The sequence below is a fragment of the Geospiza fortis genome, unplaced genomic scaffold (assembly GCF_000277835.1).
Source record: "Geospiza fortis unplaced genomic scaffold, GeoFor_1.0 scaffold181, whole genome shotgun sequence".
In the NCBI taxonomy this organism is placed as follows: domain Eukaryota; kingdom Metazoa; phylum Chordata; class Aves; order Passeriformes; family Thraupidae; genus Geospiza; species Geospiza fortis.
In genome coordinates, this window is record NW_005054412.1 from 775,772 (window position 1) to 802,441 (window position 26,670).

Sequence of the window (26,670 nt, forward strand, 5' to 3'; positions counted from 1 at the left end):
TTAATCTAAATTTTAAAGGACAGTTAAAAATATAATTCTGCAGTACTTTAACACCAAATTGAGTGGAGACTTTAAAATTTTGTTTCAATACTTATACTTCAATTACAATGACTATACTTAAAGTCAAACATTAAACAGAAAATTTTCAGTATTGTGGCAAACTGTGCCTTATAGTATGAAGTCTGTATTTCTTATGGAACATTTTTTTCCTTGCTTTAGAAAGTGAGCAAAGAAAGCACAGTTCAAGTGAAAGTTATATTAAGAGCTGACAGAACACAAAAGAACAATCTCTGTACGCTAGTAGACAAATCCTCTGTGTGATGTTCAGCCAATGTAAATCACAGAACATCAGCTTAGCTGCACCAACCTGAAGCATGAGAGCATGGGGGGAGTGTACAAAAATTGAAGGATTCTCCTTTGGTGAGGATTCAAGGCATAGCTGAGCATCGGTGGCCTTCGCATTATAGGTAAAAGCGATGCTACTGGCGAGTTTCCCATCATACAGCACTTGTTTATGGTGCTCAGCCAGATGAATGTCACTCTCAGATTTAAATTTGAATGTGCTCTGAAAAGACCCAAAAGTTTTACAAAGTAATTAATTTAGACAAATTCCTTGCCACAAAGTATGCAAAAACTACATTGGACTTGAGAGAGAATAAATTAACTACTAAACTTTGCTTGCATTTACCAGTAGCCTAATGCTACTGAACAATGAGATAGATTTGTTTCTATTTAATCTACACCACATCAATGTGTCAACACATTATTTGGTATTTTATGTATTATCTCTCTTTTCAGCATCAGTGTTTACAAGTTTCAGAAGTAACCATCTTAAAAAAACACACACTAACCATAAATATGTTAAAATAAAATTTAAGCAAAAAACACACTAAAAATAAAGAACAAATTAAATGTGCTGCATTTTAGTTCATATGAGCTCACTCAAATTAGAATATAAAATGCTATACTATGTTGATTAGAGGAATAGTTATTTCTGAACAACATTAAAAATCATGCTTTGTTAACAGTCAGGAGTATACACAAACGAGCCACTTAAAATCCAAAATAAATCATAAATGCCACATTTTACATTAATTTTTTGCAAATTCAGAGCTTTTCCAAGGAAGACTGAAAATGAACATATCATGAGTCATATCTGATCTTAAATTAAGTTTTTTGGCAACACTGAGAAATCAAAAAAGCACAAGAAGATAGATTTCTGTCTTTCTGCAAAGCATTGTAAGATTTAATTGGCATATAACAATTGCATACAACAATCATTTAACAGTGGTAAAAAGACAATTCTCAGTAACACAGTACACTGCTGTACTGACATAAGGAAAACAACTTTATTAGAAATGACCACCATTTTATTGCAAATGAAGATAAAAATATATATATGCGTGTGTATATATATATATACACATATATAAAATGTTACTGCTAAAATATTTTGTGAGTCTAAAACAATTTATTTCTGAGATTATACATTAATCATTTCCCTTGCTTTCACTGTGCATAGTGATCACAATTCTCTTTATCCATTTGGTCCTACCAAATATCCCCTTTCTCCCACAGTCTCCTCTTTCTCTGAAACTATTGGAAGTATCAGCGCTGGGGCTTTTGTTATCCATGCTAGAATTAAAACAGGCAACTTACAAGCTATTGGCTTCTCTTTCCAAACAAATCAGAGGTTCCTGCCATTGATGTAACCCCATAAACCCCATCTAGCCTTTTCAGAGCTCTCAGGGCTGCTGGAAACCCTGAAAAAAATTCTTTTGATTACAGCCAAACAGCGGGAAAGGGCATCTGCTCAAGTGACTGACACAGCAATAAAAGGTCTGCTGACTAGCACTCCTTTGTATGTGCGCCAGAAGCTGAGCAGGCTGGCCACCTGACTGGAGCTACTGGAGAACCCTTGGAGCACATCTGTTTCAACCTTGCACTGTCCCAGCCTTGGTGATGTCTGGCAGAAGGGAGGCTGCAATGCTGAAATGGTACCACAGGTACCATAACAGAAACCACAAGCAGGAAGGGCAAATGCATGTAAATGGCAAATGCATGTAAATGGCAAATCTGTGGTTCAGTCTGCATTTGACAATGAAGGATAATATCTTCAGCTGCACTAGGAAGGATGCTGCCAGTAGGTGGAGGAAGGTGTTGCTTCCCTTCTACTTAGCATTGGTGAGGCCACACCTGGATTTCTGGGCTCCCACAGGGAGCCAGGCACTTACTGGACAGAATGCAATGAATGGCCACTAAACATGGAGGGATTGAAGCATCTCGTATGAGGAAAGGCTGAGAGAGTTCGGACTCTTCAAACTGCAGAAAAGAAGCAGCAGAGGGGATCTCATATATAAATAACAGAAGGGAGGTTTAAAAGAAGACGGAGTCAGACTCTTCTCAGTGGTGCCCAGTGGTATGACACAAGTCAGTGGGCAAAACTGGAACAAAGAAGGTTCCCTCTGAACATCAGAAAACACTTTTTCACTGAGAAGCTGCCCAGCAAGGTGATAGAGTCTCTGTCTTGGGACTTATTAAAAAACTGTCAGGAGATAGTCCCAGACAACTGGATCTAGGCAACACTTTTTGAGCAGGGAGGACCAGAGGACCTCCAGGTTCCAGTTGCTTCCTACATCTTCAGCCACTCTGTGATTCTATGATTTGTATTTGGGTTGAGTCTGTTTTGTAGGGCAACTCCAGTCTGTTTTATAGGGCAACTCCTAGTGGTCCCCACTTACGCTTCTGTTCAAACTGCAAAGTTGTTCAGAACCAAAGAGACTTCTTTCAGGCTGAGACTCAAATATCCTGCAATTGGTGATATTCATTCAGCCCAAAGGATCAGACTACAACCAATTCAAAGTAAAACCACCAATATAACCCACTGTGAGTATTCAGTCCTCAGCACTCAATGATTTAATCTAGAAATGTGTTCCTATTGTGCTACACTACTTACTGAAGTAGAAATTCCCAAAGAAGGAATATTATGCTCAGAACTTGAGAGCTGGCTCTCTGTTGATATGGCTGCCTACATCTCACTTATGAGGAAATGACTGCTACAGATTACAGATTTGTCCTTAGAAGGTGACATTTCACCTCAGAGGGCATTTTAACTATATATAGAATTCTTTGTACACTTTCTGCAGAGGAAAAACAATTTAGTGATTTCATTGATTTCCAAAGACATCTACATGATGCTTGTTCTATATTTTAATGTTTTATCACACAAAAACACTTATTACGCTGAAAATCTTCCATGTCTCAGCATTTTCAGATTCCAAAACTCATATACTGAGTTTTTTATCACTTTGCTGTTTAAATAAGTCAAGGTGTTTCAACACAAAATCTTGCCATTTCATTACCATGAAATCTTGCAGTGTTCTAAACCACTTAAGTTAAATCAATTTTATACACAAATTTTGACATTATTCTACCTCCTCATTTGCACTGTTTAATATGCTGCAAGAATTTGAGATCACTATTTGAAAGTCAGACACAAATAAGTTATGAATCAACATCGTACTGCCTCACGCTTTTTGCAGAAAAAACAAGAATTAAAGGAATGTTCTGCCATCAAAACCTAACAAAAGTGATAATGAATTGGAAATTCTGGTCTCCTAACCTAAAAGATTATTGTAGCAGAATGCAAAGAGAGACTAAAAATTCTGATATATTATACTACTTTATTACTAGCATTGATCCACAGGAAGAGAAAACAAATTCAGCATATGCATACTGTACTGGGGACTTGGGAAAATATATCCACAGGAGGGTAGTAGAGGCTGTTGTGCATATGCAGCTCTGAGGTCTGGCACAAGCAGCGTGAGGGCATCAAGACAGAAAGAAAGAGCCATGGATTTTAAAAATTCTATATAATGTAAAAATACATATACAGGATCCATATAAAGTATGTTTGTGGCTCCTACAGGAATAGGAAGTAACAGAGAGAGATGAGAATTATTCCAGCACTGTATTCTCCAGTAAAATAATCTGTGCTTGATCAGGAACTGCTTGAATACCAGCAGCTCTCTCCCTTCCTTTAGAAGCAAGACTTTTTATTTACTATTCACTACATATTGCCCCCGTAGGTTCAGCATCGTGCATAAAATATTTTCTTGTACTATATAATTGGTTTAAGTAAATCTGAATTTTTTGGTGCTGTTTTGTGTCTGTGTTCATGAATTACTGTATTCTTACTCCAACCTTATGTGACAAAAAGATTGGTATTGCAGCCCTGATCAAAACAAACTCAGAAGCAACATATGGAATGATTTGATAACTTGCTTTGAAATGCGTATGGGAGGGTTAGGAGGAGTGGCACAGATTTGACAGGGCTATTAGAACGGGGCTTTTAGAAACATCCCTTTATAAACAGCACCAAACACTGGTATCAGATGCATCTCTTCCTCTCACATTACTTCCCTGCCTTTCCATTCTGTTTATCAGTCCCTCGGGATCCCAGCACAGACAGGCTCCTCTCTTTGCTGCCTGGGAACAAGGATGGGCAGCAGGGAAAGCACAGTGAAAGCAAGGATGCTGCTCTTACTTCCTTTCTCTTTCTTCAATCTCCAGCTACTGAGAGGGTCTACAGAGTAGGTAAAAGTCCTGTTCAGCAGTGGCAAGGCTCAAAATCTGTGTTTTATTACAGATAAAACCTGGGTATGCAAATATTGAATCGTAATATGTTTCTACTAAAAATAGTTTCAAATTTCAAGATATATAATGGATTAACTTGGGAAGACTTAATGGGGAAAAGGCATAGTTCTATTGCCATTGTATTTGCCTCTCTTCCCCTTAAAAATTTGATTATGAGTAATTTCTTTGCAATAGCTACTGAGTGTCAGTTTCTCATTATTGCTTCTCGCACAATGTAACCTTTTCTTTAAAAAAACAAAATCCTTTTGCTACAAGTATTTCAAACTAAAACATCTATTTGCTTAACAAATAAATTTTTATATTAGGGCATGCTGGTTATAACCAAAAACGCTCATAAAAACATGCTGAGCAAGATCAGCATGGAAGGACTATGAACTGTTTCTATGTTACTACACTCTGTACAAGAATATCATGTGCAATAAATAATAGGAACATTATACATAAATATACAACTATTTGATACACGTAATAAGACTTATTTTAATGACTTCTCTAGTCAATCCTAAGACCTGTTGCTTCTACCTGCACTACAGAACAGGAGTGGGACAAGTTGCAACAGATTAATTTTTATCTGTAGATCAAGCTCACACTTTTCCTGAACTGTGTGGCTTTGGTGTAATTCGCAACATTATTTACTCGGTATATTAACAGATATGTGCAAACTGTCCTGTATGTTGGCAGGTATGCAGATTTCTCTGTTTTCTAGAGGTTTTAGTGGCAGTCATGGTAGACTAGGGGCATTATGAATGATTGTGAGGGCAGCTGAATGAGAGGCAAAATCATAACCTCTCATGAGCAAAGTAGATAGAGGAATGGACACTTCCCCTAAAGAATCAGATTCTCAGATATAATGGAGTAAAGTATGAATTTTAAATCAAAGGAACCACCATATACTGTATTAGGAAGGAAAAAATATTTGCATGAAGATGTTTTCAAAAAAATCTCAACTATTTTGAATAAACCTTCTTTGGCAGAAAAGTTTGGCACAACTGGAGTTTACAATTCATCCGAGGTCTTTTTAGGAGGAGTTGAACTGTTGATTTTCCCCACTGGCTAACAGTACCAACAATCTGAATGAGCAGGAAATGAAGTGAACTACCTAAGAGAAGTTTCTGAAAGGCCAGTTTGCATGAATAAGTTGGGTAAGAGCAAGAACATGATCTCTGATATTCAGGAATACAAGCTATATGTCAATTGAGGCTCCCTTAGACTATTAAATCCCATACTGAAGTATTCTGAACTGGTGGACCTTCGTTCCAGCAAAGAATCTGAAAGGATTTACAGAAATAACATTAAATGAGATATGAAATAGGCAGGCTTTGAGTAAAAGCTACAGTTGGTGCCCTGAAACCTCTAAACTACAAGACATGGTTCCTTTTCTTGTTGTGAGTAGATCTTATGTTGGAAAAAGGTCAAAAAAAGTCTTCTGTTTTGTCTTATTTTTGGGGCGAATAAGAAAGTCAAAGAAATAAATTTTATTTCCAGGGTACTGCTCTGAGAGCCTGTTCTTTTTAACTGGTATTAAATAGTAAAATATACTTCCAGATTTTTAGACAAGGAAGAAAATTCCTTCAGAGAGCAAGGGGGCATTAACTGTTCTGTGCACACAACCCAAACCCAAAACCATGACACAGTGAAAGAAGAATTTCCCCAAAATATTAAATATAGATGACATTTTTTTAAAAAAATCACTAAGAAGAGCTACATGTGTGTAGAAATGTAGTTTAAGGGAAGCTTATGAATCAAGCAGGGCAATTTGACAACTGTAATAAGGTTAGAGCAGTAACTATTGAAAATGTCATTTAGCATGAAAGCTCATATCCTTATCAATCCCTTCAGCAATCGGAAAAGATTACATAATAATTTGCACTTCTTGAAACCCATGAAAGCCTTATTCCTGTTTGGTATCACTCCAGTACTGTTTCTGCATACTGGAATCCAGAAATTTAATAAATTCATAAAGGTTCCTACATTTGTTATTAAGAAGCATAAGACTACATTAATTTCTTTTGTATGACCAAAAAATATTTGCAGAAATATTTGCCTAAGCAAAATACTGTATAAAATTTGGAATAAAATACTCTTTGTTTGCTCAGACTTTTCATAACTGACTTAATATTTTTAGTTTCAAGGCAGATTTTAACTATCATAAACTATTGGCAATAGACAAGTTCTTCTTCAAGTAATCCTGATATACATGTGCTTATTCACCCTACACAGATACATACCATAAAAGATAATTCCATCTGCCTCTGTCATTCAAGTGCTAGCTGTAATCAAATGATGAAGAGTATGCATTTTCTACACACAAAATCAATACTATTATAATCTAAATGCTGATTTCTACTTACAGCTTTTAAAAGTTTTTATTTTCAGATTATATGATATATATTGAAAAACTGAAAGACTACTTTGGATGAAACCACAAATTTCAAAAATTAGAAAAAAAGAGAATTTGGGAATGCCTGATAGTATAAACTGAAATTCACTATTGTTTACCTAGGGTTAGATTAATTTTCAAGTATTATCTACAAAGGAGTTTCTGCAGATTTCTGTGAAATATCTGTGTTGTTTTTCTTGATGAAATAATACAATACACACCCATTCCACGACATGTATCTAACCAGACATCTAAGTTTATGCATGCATCATTAATTTGTCCAATCTTCCCCTCAATGTCAGAGACAAAGCATGACTAAAAAAAAAAAAAAGCTCGACTTTTACTTTAACAGACTTTTGTGAAACCATGTATTTGAATAAAATTGTTTTATTATGCCTTATTGAGTGGTAATCTGCCTTAAGTTTTTAAACACAAACAGTAGGGAACAAAGTTACTTCTCTGCTATTCAGTGCACCAAATACAAAATTTTTTCTAATCTGATTACAACCTAAAGTAATTAATTTCCCTTACAAACGTATTTCAGCTATGCTTTAAACATAACTTTCATCTTTCAAAAAGATGGTAGAAAATTAGGGTTAGTTAGGATACTTGAAAAAGTAGTCTTATGCTGCTGAAAGCAAATCACATGAAAAAATCTACATGATTCTAGGAGGAATATTCACATGCTTCACATATCTTCCAACTAGATCTCTCAATCATTTTATTTTTCCAGTTTTATGCATCTTAAAATCTGGTATTACCTTATATCCAGGTCCTAACTGATGTATTGCAAAAATCTGTGCTGGGTTGAGTGCTTCAGTGAATACATATACTGCTCCAAGCTGGCCACAGAACACTCTATTTGCATCAGCAGTCTCCGAAGATCCAAGAAAACATTTATCATAGCTCTGCATCAGAAAGAGGTAGTTAATAAAGAAATAATATTAATGCACAGCTACTAAAGCCACAAATAAAGGGAGACTGGAACTAAAAAGATAAACAGACCATTATCAATCCTTTATTACCACCCTCTGGTGAATAACTTAATTTTGAATACTGTAGCATTAACTGTTTTAGAGGTCCCTATGACTGGCTGCTAGGATTTGTTTTCTATTAATTGGTCAAATTACAAGAGAGAAAATGAGAACAGTACATTTGCCTATCGCCTTCTAGGAGTATAACACACTTGAACTTCCTTGTAATTGTACTCAGAGCTCCTACTGCTAATACACAAGAACACATGCTGGAATACCTTCTTCTTTCTCTGCAGTTCCAATAGAGCTAAACACCTCTAGAAGGAAAAAAGGAAACAAATACAGATTTTTCTAATTTGCAGCTGTTGCATATTTTCCCTCTCTGACCACAGCCTATAATGATTTGGTTTGACCTTAAATCCTCTTCTGCTTTATTCCATACACACTAGAGTTGTAATTTTCTATTCTTTCTTCCAAAACCTATCCCTCCCTTCTGCTGTTAAATATCACTATCGCTGCCCTTCCCAGATGGGTCTGTTCACATCATATTATTTCAGATTAGGAGTGATTTTTTGTGGCTACTTTGCAAGGATTTGGTAAAATTTTTCAGATGCTTCCAAAAAACCTATCTAGAATGAAGACCTGAGAAACCAGAAAATGTGATGCAGCACAAAAGGACAAGAGGAAGTAGCTCAAGGATCGTTGAAGGTTATTCTCTTAACTTCCTTGAGTCAAAGGTGCTTTATTGAACAGAAACAAGGATCTGACATCCCTTTTTGAGTTGAGCCAATAGGGCCTGCATTAGGAAGCTTGGTTTTTCATCTGGCTTAACTGCTGAGTTTTACCTTGAGGAAAACTTTTGCCAGTTTAGAGAATGAAATCAAACATGGTGAACTGTTACAACTGGTCTAGGAGGATAGGCTGTTAACAAGGAAAAGGGGACTCAGGTGTAAGGACAGACCAAGATCTGGAGCTCAGCTTTCAGAACAGGTGACGGAAGAAGTATCCAGGATTTTGTCTACCATTATCCTCCTTTGATTTACCTCTTTTATTTTTTTTTTCCCTTGGAATTTCTATTCTTTTAAGAAATTTTGACAAAATTTTAAAACTTCTGGCAAAACCTCTACATAAAAATTGATTCACAAAGTTATATCCAGGACGTACAGTGCAAAAGATGAGTTAATCAGAATCCTTTGACTCCTGGTAAACCTAATGGCAAAATTTTATAAAAATTTTCAGTTACTTTATCCAAGTCCTGCTTAGCCTTGAAGGCTTCCATGACACTGTGCCATTACTGTCAGAAAGTGTTACATCAATTAATGTTGGGCAATTGCCCTTTTCAATGGTCATTTGAGGAACTTTTCAGAGCTACTGATGCCACCTTTTTCCTAGTTGATACTTAAATATTCTGAGACTACATTCCTGCCCATTATAAGGGTATTTTCCTGGATTCCTCTAGTGACCATTTATTGTACAACAACTATTGTAGCTCTCAACAGATTCTGAGTTCTAATTATAGTTAAGATCAAGGCTTGTTAGCCTCTAGTAATTTCCTTTTCTGTCTGTTTTTCCTTCTTCCCAGATTACACTTTCCCATTTCTGGCACTTCATTCTTGATTAGGTGTTGGACATGAAAAAAATAGGACATGAAAAAAATAAATATTGGCACTGATATTATTTTATATTTTATTAAATAGTAGTAAAGAATTCAGAGCCAAAAATGGCTCTATAAAAACAGAGAATCAGCAGCATTCAAAATAGAAACAGCTAATAGAAAAATGTTTAAAATGTCTTCCCCTTTTCAGGGGGAAGATACAACTTTCATCCAGTTGTATCTTCCCTCTAACATTTGGGTGAAACATTCTGCAAATATTTAATACACGGAGGCTCAATAAAATGAAAATATACCTCTTAATTAAACATATATTTGTGAAGAAAGCAGATCTGAACCTGTAATGAGTACATCATGTAATATCCTATATGTGCCTGGCCACATTACAGAAATAGTTAAGAACCCAGTAAATTCATGGCCTTGTATAAATAAGAATAAATTCTAAGAAATACAATAAAAAATAATTTAAAATAAATTATTAGATAAGCTTTGTTTTAGAAGTTTCACTGGTTTTCCCCCCTCTATCTTTACTTCCATGTCTCCCAGTCTACATATGAAAATGGTAGACTGAGGATTTCTACAGTTCTTGCTTGGATACAGAGGTAAATTTCAGATATTGAAAAAGACCTCACAAAACCATTGGAGAATGGTAATGCAAAATCAGTCAGGGAAAAAAAATAAAATAAATTTGCGATCTCTGCCAAGACAAAACTTATGCTTAAAAAATTATATTCAATTCAGTTCCTTAATGTTAAACTCAATAATGTAAATGTAATGAATGTTTTACTAGTCTAAAAATATATTTAACCATAATACTTATAGTTCAGTGGTAGATTTGACACAGTGAGCAAATGAAAAATCTTGTCATCAGTACATTTAGCAATTTTAAGACTACATCTTGATTATATTACAATATTCATCCATAAAAAAGACTGAATAGTCAGATGCACTTAGTCAATATGCAGCTCCTGACCCCTTCTGTTTTCAGAACTTGTACTGTTAAATGTATCAGTGTAAACTACATAAATACTTATGCCCAACATGGGATATAAAGAAAGAAGAATGATTGACTGACTTACACAGTGTTTTCTTTTCCTCCAACACCATTATGGTAAGGTATTATACTGACATCTTCCAGGAGACTAAAATTATATCCAAGTGTAAGGGTATGAAGGTAGATGTTAACAAATGAGCTGTATAATTGCTCAAGACTTTTCAAGGGAATAATTCTAACAAATCAAACTTTATACGAAACAAGAAAATTCTAATATAGTTAAAACAAGAGCTTCTATTCCTGGGTAATACAAAATAGTAAGAAGCCTATGTATACACTCCCCTATTTTTCCTTTATGTACTTTATGCATTTGCATTCATACAGCTTTCCTGAATTTCTTGATCTTTTTATTCTACTACCTACTATTAACAGAACAGATTTTTGTTATTAAAAAATAGATAGCTAATGATAACTAGTGTCTTTCATCGCTTGGACTATTATCCAGTGGACAAAATAAAAACCTTAGCACATATTTAAGACTTAAATCAAATTATCTAAATCTTGGCAAACCAATTTCACCTTAAGAAAAGATAGTACTTCTTTTGCGTGAGAAACTGGAAAAGAATTCGGTGAAGAAAATAGAAGTAGAAGGAGCAGCTCCTCCTGCTAAGCATTTATCATTAAGGATTACTGATCCCCACACCATATAACCAATAATCCAGACCAGACCCTCTGAGACCTCAGCTGGTTTTTCAGTCATCGCATCTCACCTATCAAGGAAATATTTATCTTACCAAGGAGAAACCATGCTCTGCCAAAACTGAAAGGATAGCCTTTTCTTGCAAGCCAAAATGCTACTAAAAAACCCCAAAGAATTGAAATCAGAAACTTTGGAAGGCAGAGCTCTCCTACTTTAATTAACATGTAATATTTAAGCTCTCCCTTTCAAATCCTATTTTGCCTCTAGAATTTAGCAAAAGACAGTTCATTTCCCGAAGGCTTCTTTATCCCTTATAGTAGTCAGAAAGAAATGAGAACTATATTATAAATAAAAAATAACAAAAGCATAGTAAGTTGATGAATCAAGAACCTCTGAAATTCTATCACAGATTTAGCTGAAGGCAAAGCACAAGAAAATAATTTTGTCTGCCTTCCACAGCCAGAACCTTGAGCCAGAAAGAGCAATATTTGCTGCTTCATTAGGTCCAGGCTCCCAGACTCTCCAAAGTCAAAGGTACAGAAAGAGAGAACATGCATACACAAACTCAAAAAGTCAATAATATTACATTTTAATAAGCAGCTGAATAAGAATGAATAAAAGAGACATTTAAAAAAGAAAATCTACAAATATCTTGAGAAAAAAAAGTAACACTTTTTTTCTTTTTGAATTAACCTTAAGAAGAAAAATTATGAGAAAGGAAAACCGATAAAATCTTACATCATTCGTGTTAACATGCCAGGCCATGTCACCATAGGATACCAGCTGACCATTGACGTAGCAGCGTATTTCACTGTTTCTCCACCGGTTGTAGATGTGCACAATGCTTATCATGTACCACTGGAAAGACATGAAAAGTCAGTACACAGGAGCAGATTTTGTGCTATAAAACAAAGTTAACGAGTGGCATAAAGAAAGGGTGACCAATCTCATAAACTTACACAAAAAGATGAATCCTTGCAAACACGTAAAATTAAAATTCAAGTCATTGGGACTTCAAGTCCGGTCAACAGAACTATGCCTAAATGTAATGATGTACCTACCTGCTTTCCTTTACGGGATTAGAGGCAAAAATGCACACATACAATTTAATTTCAACCCTGTTCTGTAAAAAAACACAACTGAGTTTTGATAGGAAATCCAGAGTTATGTGCTCTTACCTTAACAAATTCATATCACACAACCTCTGTCTTTGCATCACAGCAAAAATTTCTGTCTATCAGAAATTATTAAATAAAGAGAAAAAAATCCCAATGGCAAATTTTACAGCCCAGGTTAAGATGTCATCCTGATTGTTTGTTTTGATATTTTTCCTCTATTCTTTACCATTCCACCAATTTTGGGACAACTGTCGTATAATTAAAAATGCATTACATAGTCAAACAGAGAAGGCACGGTAATTTAGTGCTTCCACTTACTACTATGGTGATCTTTCCCATAATTTGTTTAACCAGAATCATGATGTCCATGACAAATAAATTCAAAAAGAACTCTGGAGTCTTCTTGCTTGGAGACATTTGAAACATAACTGGACAAAATCCAAAGCAACTTGATCTAGGGGTCCCTTCTGCAAGCAGGGAGAGAGACCAGACAGTCTCAACACATCCCCTTCCAATCTAATTGACTCAGTTAAAATGTCACCTTCTCTTAAAAACAGCCTTTTGTATTCTAATAATTTGGAATAATAATTGACATTTTCATCATCATCCATTTCTTGGTATCTTTTTCAATTATTATATTTTGATTTCCATTTTCAAGTAAGTCCCCTTTTTTCCAAAGTAGAGAACTGCTGCAACCTTTGGGGCTTGTTGACTCTTCCTGAGCTGGGATAAGTAGACAGAGAGCCTGCTAATATAAAACTCTATCTCTCTGTCAGAGAAAATAAAAGTAGATGCTTTCACTTGTTAATTTTAAAATTAGACAAAGCACAAAATTACAAACAAAACAGCATGCAGCAAAACACATTTTGACAATAAGCATTACAGTAGTCATCAAATTGAGCTGTACTGCTACAAGTGTATAATAGCTATAGAGATGAGAACAAATTTTTACACAACTGTTCCCAGGTATTAAAAAATATTTTTTCATTTTTCCCTCCATTAAACATATAACTAACAGAAGGTAGAAAAATGCTGCTGACCATACAACAATACTTCATCTCATTTCTCACATTTCCGAGCAAACAGATTTACTGGGCAATGCTGGAACAAAGTACTGCTCCAGTTTAGGCTTCTGAAGTCATGTATGGAAACGCTCTTTTTTTCTTTTTTTCAAAGAACCATGAAAAAAGTAATTTTTGTGATTCACTGTCATCCTCAAATAAAACCCCCCCAAAAACGTAACTCTTCTCTCTGTGATTTTTCTTTCAAAAAGCTTTAAAACCATTTCTGAAAACATACCAATTTGGATTCGACCTCAACTTGCTGATGTACTTTATTTTACTTACAGTGGTCTGTACATTGTTATTTATCTATTCTCAGATACATCATAAGGAGCCTTTAAGCAGTCTATTGATTAATGGTGTATTTCCTCATAGTCCTTTGTATTTCTGTATTTCAGCAATTTCTCTAGAACTAGCAAACACTTTTTTTAAGAAGGAAAGATAGCACTTTGCTACTATACAATGAGCAAAACCAAGTTGTATGATCTCACACACAATTTTTCTTCAGCTTTTAGTTGAAAAAAATCCTTTTTTTTGCCTAGTATTCAAAGTCAGCAATACCCATTTCTTTCACGTTCATCCTGCAGTTTACTTCCCCATATTATTTTCTCGAAAATGCACAAAGGCCAAGCTGCTCTCTGCTGTAACAACAACTTCTTTAGGTAGTACTAAAAGACCCTTCACTTGCATTTTTTGTTTACTGCTGAAACCTGTCAAACTTAGTCACCGACTGCTGTCACCAAGTCATATTCCTACTCCATAGGAGAGCATAATCAGAGAGATGAGGCATCACACACTAAGTATTTCCAGGATGTGGAACTTACTTCTGTCTCTGCTACAGTTAGTAAAGCTGTTCAGGGTTAGAAACACACACAAAAAACCCCTGTTTGCTCTTTACTGTGCTGTTTCCCTGTTCCAGTTTTACAAGACTTGATGCTGAGTCTGAAACTCAAGGGAGCAAAAACACTGGGGGTTACCTACACAAAAATGTCAATTTGGAGTCTCAAAAAAGCAGTATAGGCATTTTAAACATAACATCACCAGAGCTAGTTTAGCTCTGTTGAGATGTCAGGCTATTATACCACACCCACATTTTCTATTTGGGTATATGATAACCAAATTTCTCCATACATTTTTATAAATGCTTGCTTTTATGATATTATAAAATACACCAATTGAGACCTAAAGTTATAAATTAATATTACATCTTGTACTGTGAATGGTGTCATATGACATAACAGGAAGATCTTAACATGAACAGAGCAGCTATGATCTGACTACATAAAGCTTTCGACCAGATAACTTGAATTTGTTACTTGACTGTGATTCACCAAAATTTTTTTAAACCTTCAAACCACATTATTTAGAAGTTTATTGTGGATGATGATTCTGACAAAATTGTATTGCTGAAATGTGTGTGTCTGCAAGCAAATGTCTAGGGAATGGTACATCTGATGGCAAAAAAAAAATCACATTTCTCAAGTTAACATTAGGACAGTTAATTGCTTTATAAATGAGTACATATTTTTTAATATGTATCTACACATTCAAATCTTGTACAGAGAAACAAAGGTCATATCTAAACAACAAGAAGAAAATCAATTTGCATATAAAATGGGATACATTTTGACTTGTTAGGGCCAGGAATTATATTTGACAGGTTTTATTTCCTCCACTATGCATTATGTACTTTAACAAAGGCGTGTGAATACAAGTTAATGATGGAAAAACATATATTAAACAACTTGAAAATATATTCTAGAATATTTATGTAAAGTACTTTCTAAAGCTAATATATGACTCAGTGTATGTAGCATGAACTTTGAGATATGTAAAACTAACATGGGAGTTATATTTTTATGTACTTCAGCAGATCAGCAGACTTTGATTTGAAACTGGTATTCATATAATGAGTATTTCAGAATTAGTTATTTTGAGTAGCAACAGCCAAAGCTAAATTTTTCCAGAGCTGGCACAAAGAAAACTAGCCATTTGTATTAAAAATTACCAAAAGCATATCTTGGTATGATAGACTACATCCTCATCAACAAGTAAAGAGCAGCTAGATCCCAAGAGATTATTAACAATAACATAATACAAAAGTTAACAATTACATTTGTTACTAGATTCAGATGATCCTTTAAATGAAAATTGAACTGTCATCAAAATACTTTTCTGGCAATAAAATTGGAAAAATATGAAAAACAGAATTTATTCATTCCAGTAGATGCAGCAGATATGTGTTTATAAGGCTTTATACAACCCCGAGTGATATGCTAGAGAGAGACATTATTTTGTTTTAAGAAAACCACAAGTGACCTCAAAGCTACATGACAAAATTAGAATTGGTGATTTTGAACCACAAATACACACCAAGAGAAATAGTGGAACATTAAGTTGATGTGTGAACAAAGGCATTCCCTCCCTAAGAGATTGGTTTCTCAAAAAAAAAAAAAAAAATTCAAGCAGTGAAATTCAATATACAAATTCTAAACCCATAAAAAATAGAAATGGGCTTTATAGCAAAATACACACAAGACTGATATCAGTGACAAACACATTATGCTTGCTGTACAGAAAAGTCAATGCTTCAGTCAACTAACTGCAACACTGAAGGCCACAAAATCATCATTCTCCTAGGACTACTAGGCATAGAGTAGAAATAAACACTAAAAAGATCTAGAGGTGCAATCAAGATTTACTACAAAAAATGAGAAATCCTAAAACAGCACTGAAATGGAAGAAAGTTCAGAGCATTATATCATACAGCATCAGATAATGAAACTCTAGCATTGCCAGCAAAATTTTTCAAGACCTTGGCAACAGTTACCAAGTGCAGAATTTTCAGAAACAGAATGAAGATATTTAAGTAATTAAATGTAGCCATTTTACAAATACTCACAATTCATCTCTATCTGAAGCCAATTAAGCAGTAGCTTTGAAAAACATGCTGACTTTATAGAAGCATTACACTATAAATTATTACATTTCTCTTGAATTGATTCTGAACTGTAACTTTGCATGAACACTAGAGCATTTACTTATAAACAAGGAACTATGATTAACGCCATAGCTCTAAGGGGATTTTAGCCCTCCTCCCAGAAGCACATTGTCAGCACACCTTCAGTGCTACTCGTTACTGTAAACACCACTTTGCTTACCTTGCGTGGCTGGAAGTCGTACTTCACACAGTGCTGGAAACCTTTGCCTTTTGACTTCAAGGATGTCACTATCAAGCAGTTGCCAACAAAATGAGCAGAATACCCAACACCTTTGCTAGTGCGGAAACTGAAAAGAAAGAATTAGGAATTAAACTGGGAAAAGGGGAATTATTTTATAGTAAAAATGTCCAAATACTACTTTAAACTGCCATGAAAAAGAAAATAAATTTGTACCCAGAATAGTGAATCTAATTTTCTTCCACCATTCTTTTTGGGGTGCTACTCACCTTCAGCTTTTAATTGATTCCAGACTACATTTTAAAAACCAGTACTTTTTTTCCGAGAATACAAGATAGTAAATATTATGTCTATCATGTTTCACCCTCAGTTTCTTAATTAATCATCATTTAAAATAATACATCTGATTAAAGTTGTGAAGACATTTCCACTGCAAAACAATTGTGAGATGTCTTGCAGTTTTGGGGGGTTCAGAGAACAATGCAGCTGATATGACATACAAATTTGGATTCAAGATAATTATCATGCACAAGAATTATTTTTCAAGACATGAATAAATTATGCTAATGATATATGAAGTTTTAATCTTCTGAGTTGTGGATTTATTTTCATTTGTCAAGTGGATAAAGGACTGAAATTTTAAGAAAGTAAGTTTAACAAGGGTTTCCAAGCTTTCTTGTGACAAATATCATAAAGACAGATAATGCAGAAAGCTCATACATTTCATATTTGAAATCAAAAGCATTTTAAAGACAAATTCTAGACTTCTTAAAAAAACACTTTCAAAAGGTAACAGGTGAAAACTCATGAATGACATGGCAAGTCCATATCTACAGCTATGCTGCTTAATCGCTTCTGAAGAGCTAAGTACAATGAAGAGCAGTTTGCTATCAATAATATGGAGTACATTGTATACAACTGCTAAAATTTTCTTTAATAAATAACCAATGGCTGAAATACAAGGTCTAGATGGTGAATTTCGTCTGTGAATTCTGAAATGAAGCTTTGCAAATATAAGAAAAAACCTACTAATTTTGAGTATTTGTACTAAGTCCTGTAACTCACTAATTAGTAATTTTTCATTCTCTTTATGTAGCTAACTTATAAAATAATTTTATTTTATTGCAATAATAATGTTTTAAATGGTTTCATTGTTGAAACATTTTCTTCAAACACTTTTACTAGTTTTTTCCTAGGAATTTTAAGACATGAAAGGTACATGCAAACACTAAGTTCAAATTTCATCTTCCTTTATAGCTGCTGAAATAGTATATTTTTAGTCTACCCTACTACATATATACAATCTTCATTTTAACACAGAACAATTTTCATATTTGTGAAACTTATTCCATCTTCAGAAACTTATAGTTAAGTCAATAAGTGTCCATTATTTTAGGAGAGAATCAGATTGTTCTCTTTGCCCATTGTCAAAAAAATAGCTGATAAACTGTGATCTTATCAGAAAAAATAAACTTTAAAACATAGGTGTTGTGATTATACCCTGAGGTGATCACAGCTTAGACACTCATCTCCTATGAGGGCATTTGTAAAGGAGGTAAAAAAAGAGACATGCAAATTCTCAAATTCTAGAAAGCCACTTTTGTTGTAATGACTTAGGATACTTTTTAAAAAACTACTAAAGGATACTTTTTAAAATTTTTAAAAACAAAGTAAACAGAACTGGTGTAATAACACCTACAGACAACTTTTCTGCACCCTAATGAATCCTTGCACAGAAGTTCCCACTTCCAGTCTTGAAGTATATATAGTATTTTTTTTCCCCCAATTCAGGCTGTGTCTTCCTCATTCATTCACCTGCTTCTCTATATTGTACCCAGTTTTCTCTCCTCTCAAGCTGCTGTGCTAAAAAGAAGCATTATTCCCTGCCACTGTTTTTAATAAGGGCTTACACAGAACTCTCTTTGCAGAAAAGAAGAAAGCGCTTCTTTAATAAATGTAAAATGTCCTCTCTAAATAAACCTAAGATATAACCTAAGAATGAAGAGAAATATTACATGCTGTCCATTACCACTGACCTCAAAATTGAAGACTTTATAACACTGCCATTCCTTTGCATCTTTTGAAGGCTATTTTTAACCTGGATCATGCCAATGATCCGGTTTCCACAATGACCCCATAGGCAGCTCTACCTCTCAACAAAAGGAGCAGTGAACAGCCTCATGGAAGAACATCACTCATACATGCATAAATCTGAATTACCCAAATACACAACCTGCACAACCACAGCACTGAATTTAGTGCAATAAAATGAAGGTTAAAAAACTCAAAATACAGCTCTTATAATAAAAGCAACTGAATGTGTTGTGAGATAGTTTGAGACTTTGATTTATCTCCATAGGGCCTTATGCCATTCAAAGAACTTTTCAGCAGGTAACTGCAACTCTCACAATGCCAAATCTGTTTCTCTGCAATGTCATCTCTAAAATGGTCTGAAATAGTTTCATTTAACAGAATCCCATTCTGAAGGATAATAAAATAATACAGAAATTCAGTACATTCTGACAAGCAGTGTTACATTATTTGATTAGAGATGTCAAATATAATAGTTTCTCTTAAATTACCAACAGCCAACCACTGTAAATATCAATGTTTTTACATGATAAAATATTATTACCATTGTATAAAATGCATCCTAATACTTTGAACAAGAGCTAGAAAGCATTTTGAAATAAAGAGTATCTCTGGAAGAAATGTCTACATCTTTCAAATTTTCTCCCTTTCTTATCCTTATTGGTTACTGGGCTGATTTTATCTCCATTATGGACAAATCAGACTGTTCCTGAAATTTTAAACACTGAGTAGTCCTTAAGTGTGTAGCTTCCTGGATTTCAGCACATGAACATGAGAAAACAATGAAATAATGAAAAAAAAATGCTCATTTTTTAGCAGAGCTCTTTGCCTTGGAATAGAATGAATGATTTTATAAACATGAAACTTAGCCAAGATTTTACCTTTTTTACTCCAAATTAATTAGATTTCTAATACAAGAGTAGTTAAGAAACTGTGTACTCAAATACGTTCTGTTTACCTCAACATTATACTATAAAATTTTAATCTTGACATATTCTTTCTTGACAAAGGTAATGTAGACTAGGACTGGGCTATAGAGTACTCCAAAGTTCTCTTACCAATTACCTACATGTGCAGAACTTGCTACAACCAAAGATGACATGCATGGAGACAACAAGAGCAGTGCCATCAACAGCCATATGGTTTTATGAGCCTTAAATAACCTTACATAGCAGCTGAAACATAATTTTACTATAGTTTGTTCATATAACCTTTACAATCATGTATCATTTCAGCCAGTTTCTCAAAGCAGCTACTGAATGTTATTACACTTCCATAGCAAGAGAGCATTCTTCCTTCCACCAGTGGAACTGTTTAGGGATTCCAGTTTCTTTAGCTTAGGATTTTATGAGCAATTTAACATATAATCATAGTACCAATATTGAGAAGATATTAATTATTTTTGCATGAAAGATGTGTGTGAAATTTGCTTTCTACTGACTTTGGAATTCCACTACAGGCTTCTGCAACTGTTCTGCATTATCTCTATTTCTATAACCTCTAGAGAAGGTCTGAAAATACCAGACAGTTTGATTTTAGAATGATTTTTATTTTTCTCTCCTCCATGTCTCTACATCTGTGAAACTAAAATGTGGACATGGTTTCAGAAGTTTTAGCCATTCTTCCATTTAATGCTTGTGGAAGCACTTGGACTTTCTATGGACAAAAAACAATTATGACATACCAGCCTCAGTTCACCTTCTAATTCTTTTACAGAACCTGATACATAATCTGAAAGAAAACACTTCTTAAAAAATAAAAGAACACCAAAAAAACCCCTTGAGAAATCAACCAGCATCTGGATTGATCATATGTAATTCAAGGCCTTACTTAATATTTATATCACCCATCTCTTTTTTTAGCAGGAACAAGTGAAGTGATTTAGGGGATGAAGACTTCCCAGTTGAGCATGCTTAAGGTGAGCCCTAAATATCTAAATTTGTAGGGTCTTAAGACAAAGGATCGACACCTTATTTTTAAAGAAACATTTCTAACAATCTATTAAAGTACGATAAGGATTACTATTATTATTCTTTCTTTTTTAGTATGTCTTATAAATGTGATAGTGACCAGAGTACTATATATCTAAAAGCCTGAATTTTCTCATTTTGCAGTCTACTCACTGGATCTCAAATTAAACAAAAACAAAGAAAAACCAACCAACCAAACAAACAAACACACACACAAAAAAAAAAAAAAAAAACCACCAAAAAACGATTCATTATAAAATCTGTTTTCCAAGGGACAGTTCACTCCCAAGTGTTTTCTGAATAGTACCAGTTTTTCCCATGGTCTCTTATAAGTAGCAAGTCTGAACTGTAAATGACATTCCAGTAATGCTTTTGTCAAGATTTCAGGAAGGAATCACATCACCTTTATTGTCATCTCTGTTTGTTCAGACTATCCTTAAGAAGATCACATTAGATCTTTCAGCTAGAGCAATGCAAACGGATTTTATGGTCAGTTGGTAATCTACAACAATCCTTAACATCCTGTTGTAAGTCCTACTTTCTAACATATGGCTATTCACTCCACAAGCATGGCGCCCATTACCCACTGCTAGGTACATGATATTGATTGGCTTATACTAAAATTTCTGCTACAGAATTCTGAACCTTACCCTTTGGATTTAACTGCTCTGCCTTGTTGTTATTTATTGTTCATGCAAATGTCAGACTTCTAATTTTCTTCCAGGATTGTCACACTCAGTTTATAATTGGTAAGATAGCTACAATACTGTTCCAATATGCAAGTGTTAATAGACTGTCAGCAGCTGCCCAACATCATCCTTAGAGATATTTAAAATTACATTTTTTAGAAAAAACCAAACTGGCATACAGTTCTTGAAGCAGGGTTGAACATGTCCCTAATAACAGAACAGCAGCAAATTTCCCTCACATCTGGCAAATATGGAAGCATTTCTTTGCTTCCCTTCTCCATTTTTAAGAATCAGTTTTTACATCATGGTTGAGCTGATGTAACTGCTGTCTCACACAACAAAGGCACCGCACTCACTTAAAAACTTGAGTTACTTATAGGATACATTTTTCACCTAGTTAAACTGAAAAAGATATTACATGATCAAAAAGCACATTAAAAAAATAGACATTTGCTTTGGTATCTTTCTCTTGGTGGTGGTGGTTGTGTGTGACACAAGCTTTCATGTGGCAAAATCTGAAACCTGTGTAAAGTATAGATGGATATTTTTCCTGTTTTGAAGTATTAACTAGACCTTGGCTTAATCTACTATATAAAAATAACAAAAATTTACATTGTTCCTGTCATGGCAAAGTCTGCAGGGCTACATCTTAGATCTTGTGTTTTTCAACATTTTCATATATGACTTGGATGCAGGACTGAAAGGGATAAAAGCAGATGGTAGAAAACTGGGAGGAGCTGTTGACCCATTTGAAGGCAAGGAAGCCCTGCAGAGAGAAACTGAAAAATAAGAGGACAGGGAAATCACCAACCATATGAAGTTCAAGAAAGGCAAGTGTGGGATTATGCACCTGGGATGAGGAAACCCTGGATGGACAAACAGACTAGGGAATGAGATGTTGCAAAGCAGTGTCTTGGAAAGGGCCCTGGGGGTCCTGGTTGGTTGCAAGTCAAATTTGAGTCAGCAGTGCTCTGGCAGCCAGGAAGTCCAGGTGTGTCTTGAAGTGCATCAGGCACAGCATGGCCAGCTGGGCAAGAGAGAGGGTTGTCCCACTCTGCTCTGAGCTGGGGTGGCCTCACCTCGACTGCTGGGGGCAGTTTTAGGCACCAAAATATTAGAAAGATGTTAAACTATTGGAGAGTGCCTGAAGGAGGGCCATAAGAATGGTGAAGGGCCTGGAGGGGAAGCTGTATGAGACGCGGCTGAGGTCACTTTGTCTGTTTAGCTTGGAGGAGAGCTCATTGCAGCTACAACCTCTTGTGAGGGGAAGAGAAGGGGCAGGCACTGATCTAAATTCTCCACGACAGGACCAGTGACAGGACCCAAGGGAATTAAGGGAATTGCCTGAAGTTGTGTTGGGGAAGGTTTATGTTGGATATTAGGAAAAGGTTTATCACCCAGGGGGTTGTTGGGCCCTGGAACAGGCTCTCCAGGGAAGCAGTCACAGCATCATGCCTGACCAAGTGCAAGAGGTGTTTGGACAACGCTCTCAGGCACATGGTGTGATGGGGATGGTCCTGGGAAGGGCTGAGTTGGGCTCAATGCTCCTGATGGGTCCCTTCCAACTCGACAGATTCTGTGATTTCCTTCTGAGATCAGTATATACTTAGTTTCTTTTATAGACATTACATTCACATTAAATTTTCACATTTTTGGGGAACCAGTCATCTGTTAACCATTTTTATATCCATAGATCTACTTTCCATTATCTTTAGCTAATGTGCGAACTGTGCACTCTGCGTCTAACAGATTTATTTTGTAGTACTGACATCACCTGAGAATCTTTACCACCAAACAAAAAATATGACAACATTTTCCATTTAAAGCTCTAATAATTAATATACTTTAGAATTCCTAAAGAAACTGCAACACTAGACTTTATGGTTTATCTACAAGGCACATGTCTTGAATCCATGGATTTCTGAATCACAAAGCGAAAAGGACAGATGGTTTTCTGAGAGTTTGTATACAGTGAGCGGCCATTAAAATCTTCAGATATTTGGCAGGGGCAGGGGGAAAGCATGTCAGGGACTAAAAAATAAGAAAGATTAACTGTTGTTAGGAAGCCAGAACAAACCATAACTGCAGCATTAAAAGTGACTTACCAATAGAGATAGGGTTTATCCTTATCTACATTGATATTGTTTAGTGGATCCATACGAAACCAGGTATTAAGAGTAAACCCATTTTGATAAGGCCACTTAGCAATAGGAGGCAATGCAATTGCCTGGAAAGAGGGAAGAAAAAAAAGAAATAATTAATTTTCTGAGAAATACTCTTAAAAGTAATGCCTTTCTAAAATCCTGTGTCATTCTAGATCTGTAGATCTGCTTTAACTTTCAAATATGAAATATAGAAAAAAACTCCTTTAGATAGTGCTTTTGAATTAATGCATTACTTTTCTATTTTAAAATAATTTAAATTTTAACTACATAAATTCTATGAATAGAGGACACAAAATTAAATTTGTGAATGGGCAATATTAAGAGAACAAAAAAAATTACCTCTTCAGAAATTAAACTATAAATTCAGCTTCTAACAATTATTAATCTCATCAATAAACTTAAAATATAAAATCAAATTAATCAAGACATCATAAAATAGAGATTTATTGTTAAAACTAAAACTAAACCTTTCAAGGAACACCTTTGGGACATGGCTCCTGCCTCCTGATAGACAGTTTCCTGCCTGAAGCAGAAGAGCTGCTTGATGACAAATGGGAACAACACCTGGGAGTAGTTCTACTACCAAGCACAAAGTGTCCTCCAACTGGAGTGACTAACATGCCACCTGCACAGACTGGTAGAGATACAATACAGTACTGAGAAGAGCCCTGCAGCTGGGAAAATGAAGCAGCTCTCAGCAGCATATCTGTAGACTCTTAGCTCCTTCATACTGCCACTGAAGTCCTGGATACACAAGGAGCTCATACTTAACTTTAGAGAGAGCCAACCTGAAATCTCTCATGCTGATTAAAAGTTATGCTGTTTCTCTGTCTGATGTCAACCTTTTGCATCACACCTGAAAACATATTCAGTGCTAGTGAACTAGGTCCTGTCCAGTCTTTGTTCTAAAGGGCTTTGTTTTTGGGTCATTTTATAAATTTCTGCCCATGGTCCACTTCAGAAAATGTATCCTCTCCAGAACTTCATAGCGTAATCCAACATGCACTAATAAAGAAGTGTAAATTTGAAACCTATATTTCTTGATTTACAGGAGTGCAGTTCATCATGAGTAGTATGTGAAACAAGATCCTGGAAGAATCAAAGGAAAGAGACTCTGCATTTCAATCAAGAACTCCTGTTATAGATGCACATCTTTGGACAGGAAGGAATATTTGAAATCCTTCTCCTGCAAAACCTTTTTTGAACCTCTGATAAAAAATTAAATTTAAGAGAGAAATTTCATCAGGGTTTGCTTCTGAAGCCCAAAAATGTCAAAGCAGTATCACTGTAGATATTCATATTCTGCAACACCTGTCTTGCTGGTGCATGTACTTGTAAGAGATGTTAACTGTGGTTTTAATTTAGCAGGAGATAATGAAACTTTCCCTTTCAAAACTTGGTAATTAATTCTTTACACAATTTGCCCTGTGGATTTTGCTGACACATCTGTTTATAAGGCTGGATATCAAACAAGATCAAAGACGTAATCCAGCAAAAAATAACCCAGGTGTAAAACAGTGATTATCAGCCAGTTTACTTTCCTGATGCAATCTGCCTCTCTGATAAGTCTGTTCACAAGGAATGGATATAGCAATTTGTGCTTAAAGAAAATTATCAGTGCTATTGATGGATGAAATGCAGGTAGAGCAGCCTTCATGCACTGGCATGAGAAAAGAGGAATCTCAGGATTATGTTCTGATAGAAGATTCCACATTCTACCTGAGCATATACCTACAATTCTATACCAGAATGGAACCGTACCTCAGATTTCTATTCCCTAGTATTAACCATTTGTATTTACTCTCTCAATAATCTATAAGTCTGTATACAATACATTAATTTATTTGTAGGGGTTTTTTTTCTGAAAATACGTGCAGTGAATGGAAGAGAGAATATCTACTTGGGAAGATTTGGAAAGGAATACAATTTCACCATTCTAAGTTATCTCCACTGCCTTGATGGAAAGGAAACAGTTGATGGAATTCAGACAAAACAAAACCTTTATAATAAAATTTATTACTAAGCAGGCACTGTAAACTGTGGTGATGTGGACAAGTTAACTTCTTGATTTATCTCAAGAAGATTTATCTCAAGAGATCTCTCCTTTATATAATATTGATTACATTATTCTAATAAAATAACAGTGTTCTTCGGAATTTTCACATTTCTCTTTCACAGTAACTTCCCCAGACCAAATTCTGCTGCTTGATATTCCATCCTCACAAGTGCAACTTCTCAACAACACAGCTGCCTTGTAGTCTGTGGAAGGCAATGTCTACACTACTCAAACATGTATTTCCACTCTCATTTCCTTTTCAAGAACTTCTGAAACCAAATGAAGGGAAATGCAAATGAGGAGTTTGTTTATTTATTTGTTCCTGAAATTGTAGAATTTTGGATGAAAACTTACTGCAGCACTACAGCCTGGGAAGTTGAAAAAGGTATCAGGCCCATGTCTCTGTGGCATCTGATTAAGGACTGATAATAATTTAACTGCATGTCTTGGCTGTGAAAAGAAGAAAATTGCACAAAAGTCAATACAACCATTTTTGTACTCTCTAGGCTACAAAGGAAAGTGGACAGTTTTCAAATAACAGAGCAAATTAACTTTAAAATAGTTAGCAAAAATACTTCTTGAACATATGTTCAGTCAACATGAGAAAACAAATTGAATTTTATATGTCCCAGGAGACAGTTTATGTTAACTTCAGGCTCTAATGGAATGACACTTAATGCTTTATCTGATCACAGCTTACCCAGATTCCATTTTCCCCTCGAAGCATGCTGAACAAAAGCTTCAACTCCTTGACAGTGATGCTGTAGCTGGCAAGAACCCCCAACATATCAACTAGGAGATCTTCAAAGGAAAATAAAGTTATTCTGAACTCTGAATTTCATTGCTTTGAAAAACACAACAAAAAAGCTGAAAAAATTAATACCTTTAAAAGTAAGTGTATTTGCACATTCTAAAAATCCAACTTACTTGTATTGAATATTTTAAAAAGTATTTCATGTTAAATTTTGCATCATACTTTGAAAAAGGTATTACATTTATAGAGCAATAATTCTTCCCATTTCACA

The 26,670-nt window shown here is 35.0% G+C and overlaps 1 protein-coding gene across 1 annotated transcript in view; it reads right to left on the reverse strand.

Annotated features, from left to right (window-relative positions):
• The window catches only part of NBEA (neurobeachin), a 373,019-nt gene that overhangs the window by 339,911 nt on the left and 6,438 nt on the right, over positions 1–26,670 (reverse strand). The window contains 7 exon segments of the mRNA XM_031061401.1: positions 368–565; positions 7,798–7,944; positions 12,055–12,174; positions 16,657–16,783; positions 23,530–23,651; positions 26,000–26,095; positions 26,346–26,446. Coding sequence (XP_030917261.1) covers positions 368–565; positions 7,798–7,944; positions 12,055–12,174; positions 16,657–16,783; positions 23,530–23,651; positions 26,000–26,095; positions 26,346–26,446 — 911 coding nt within the window.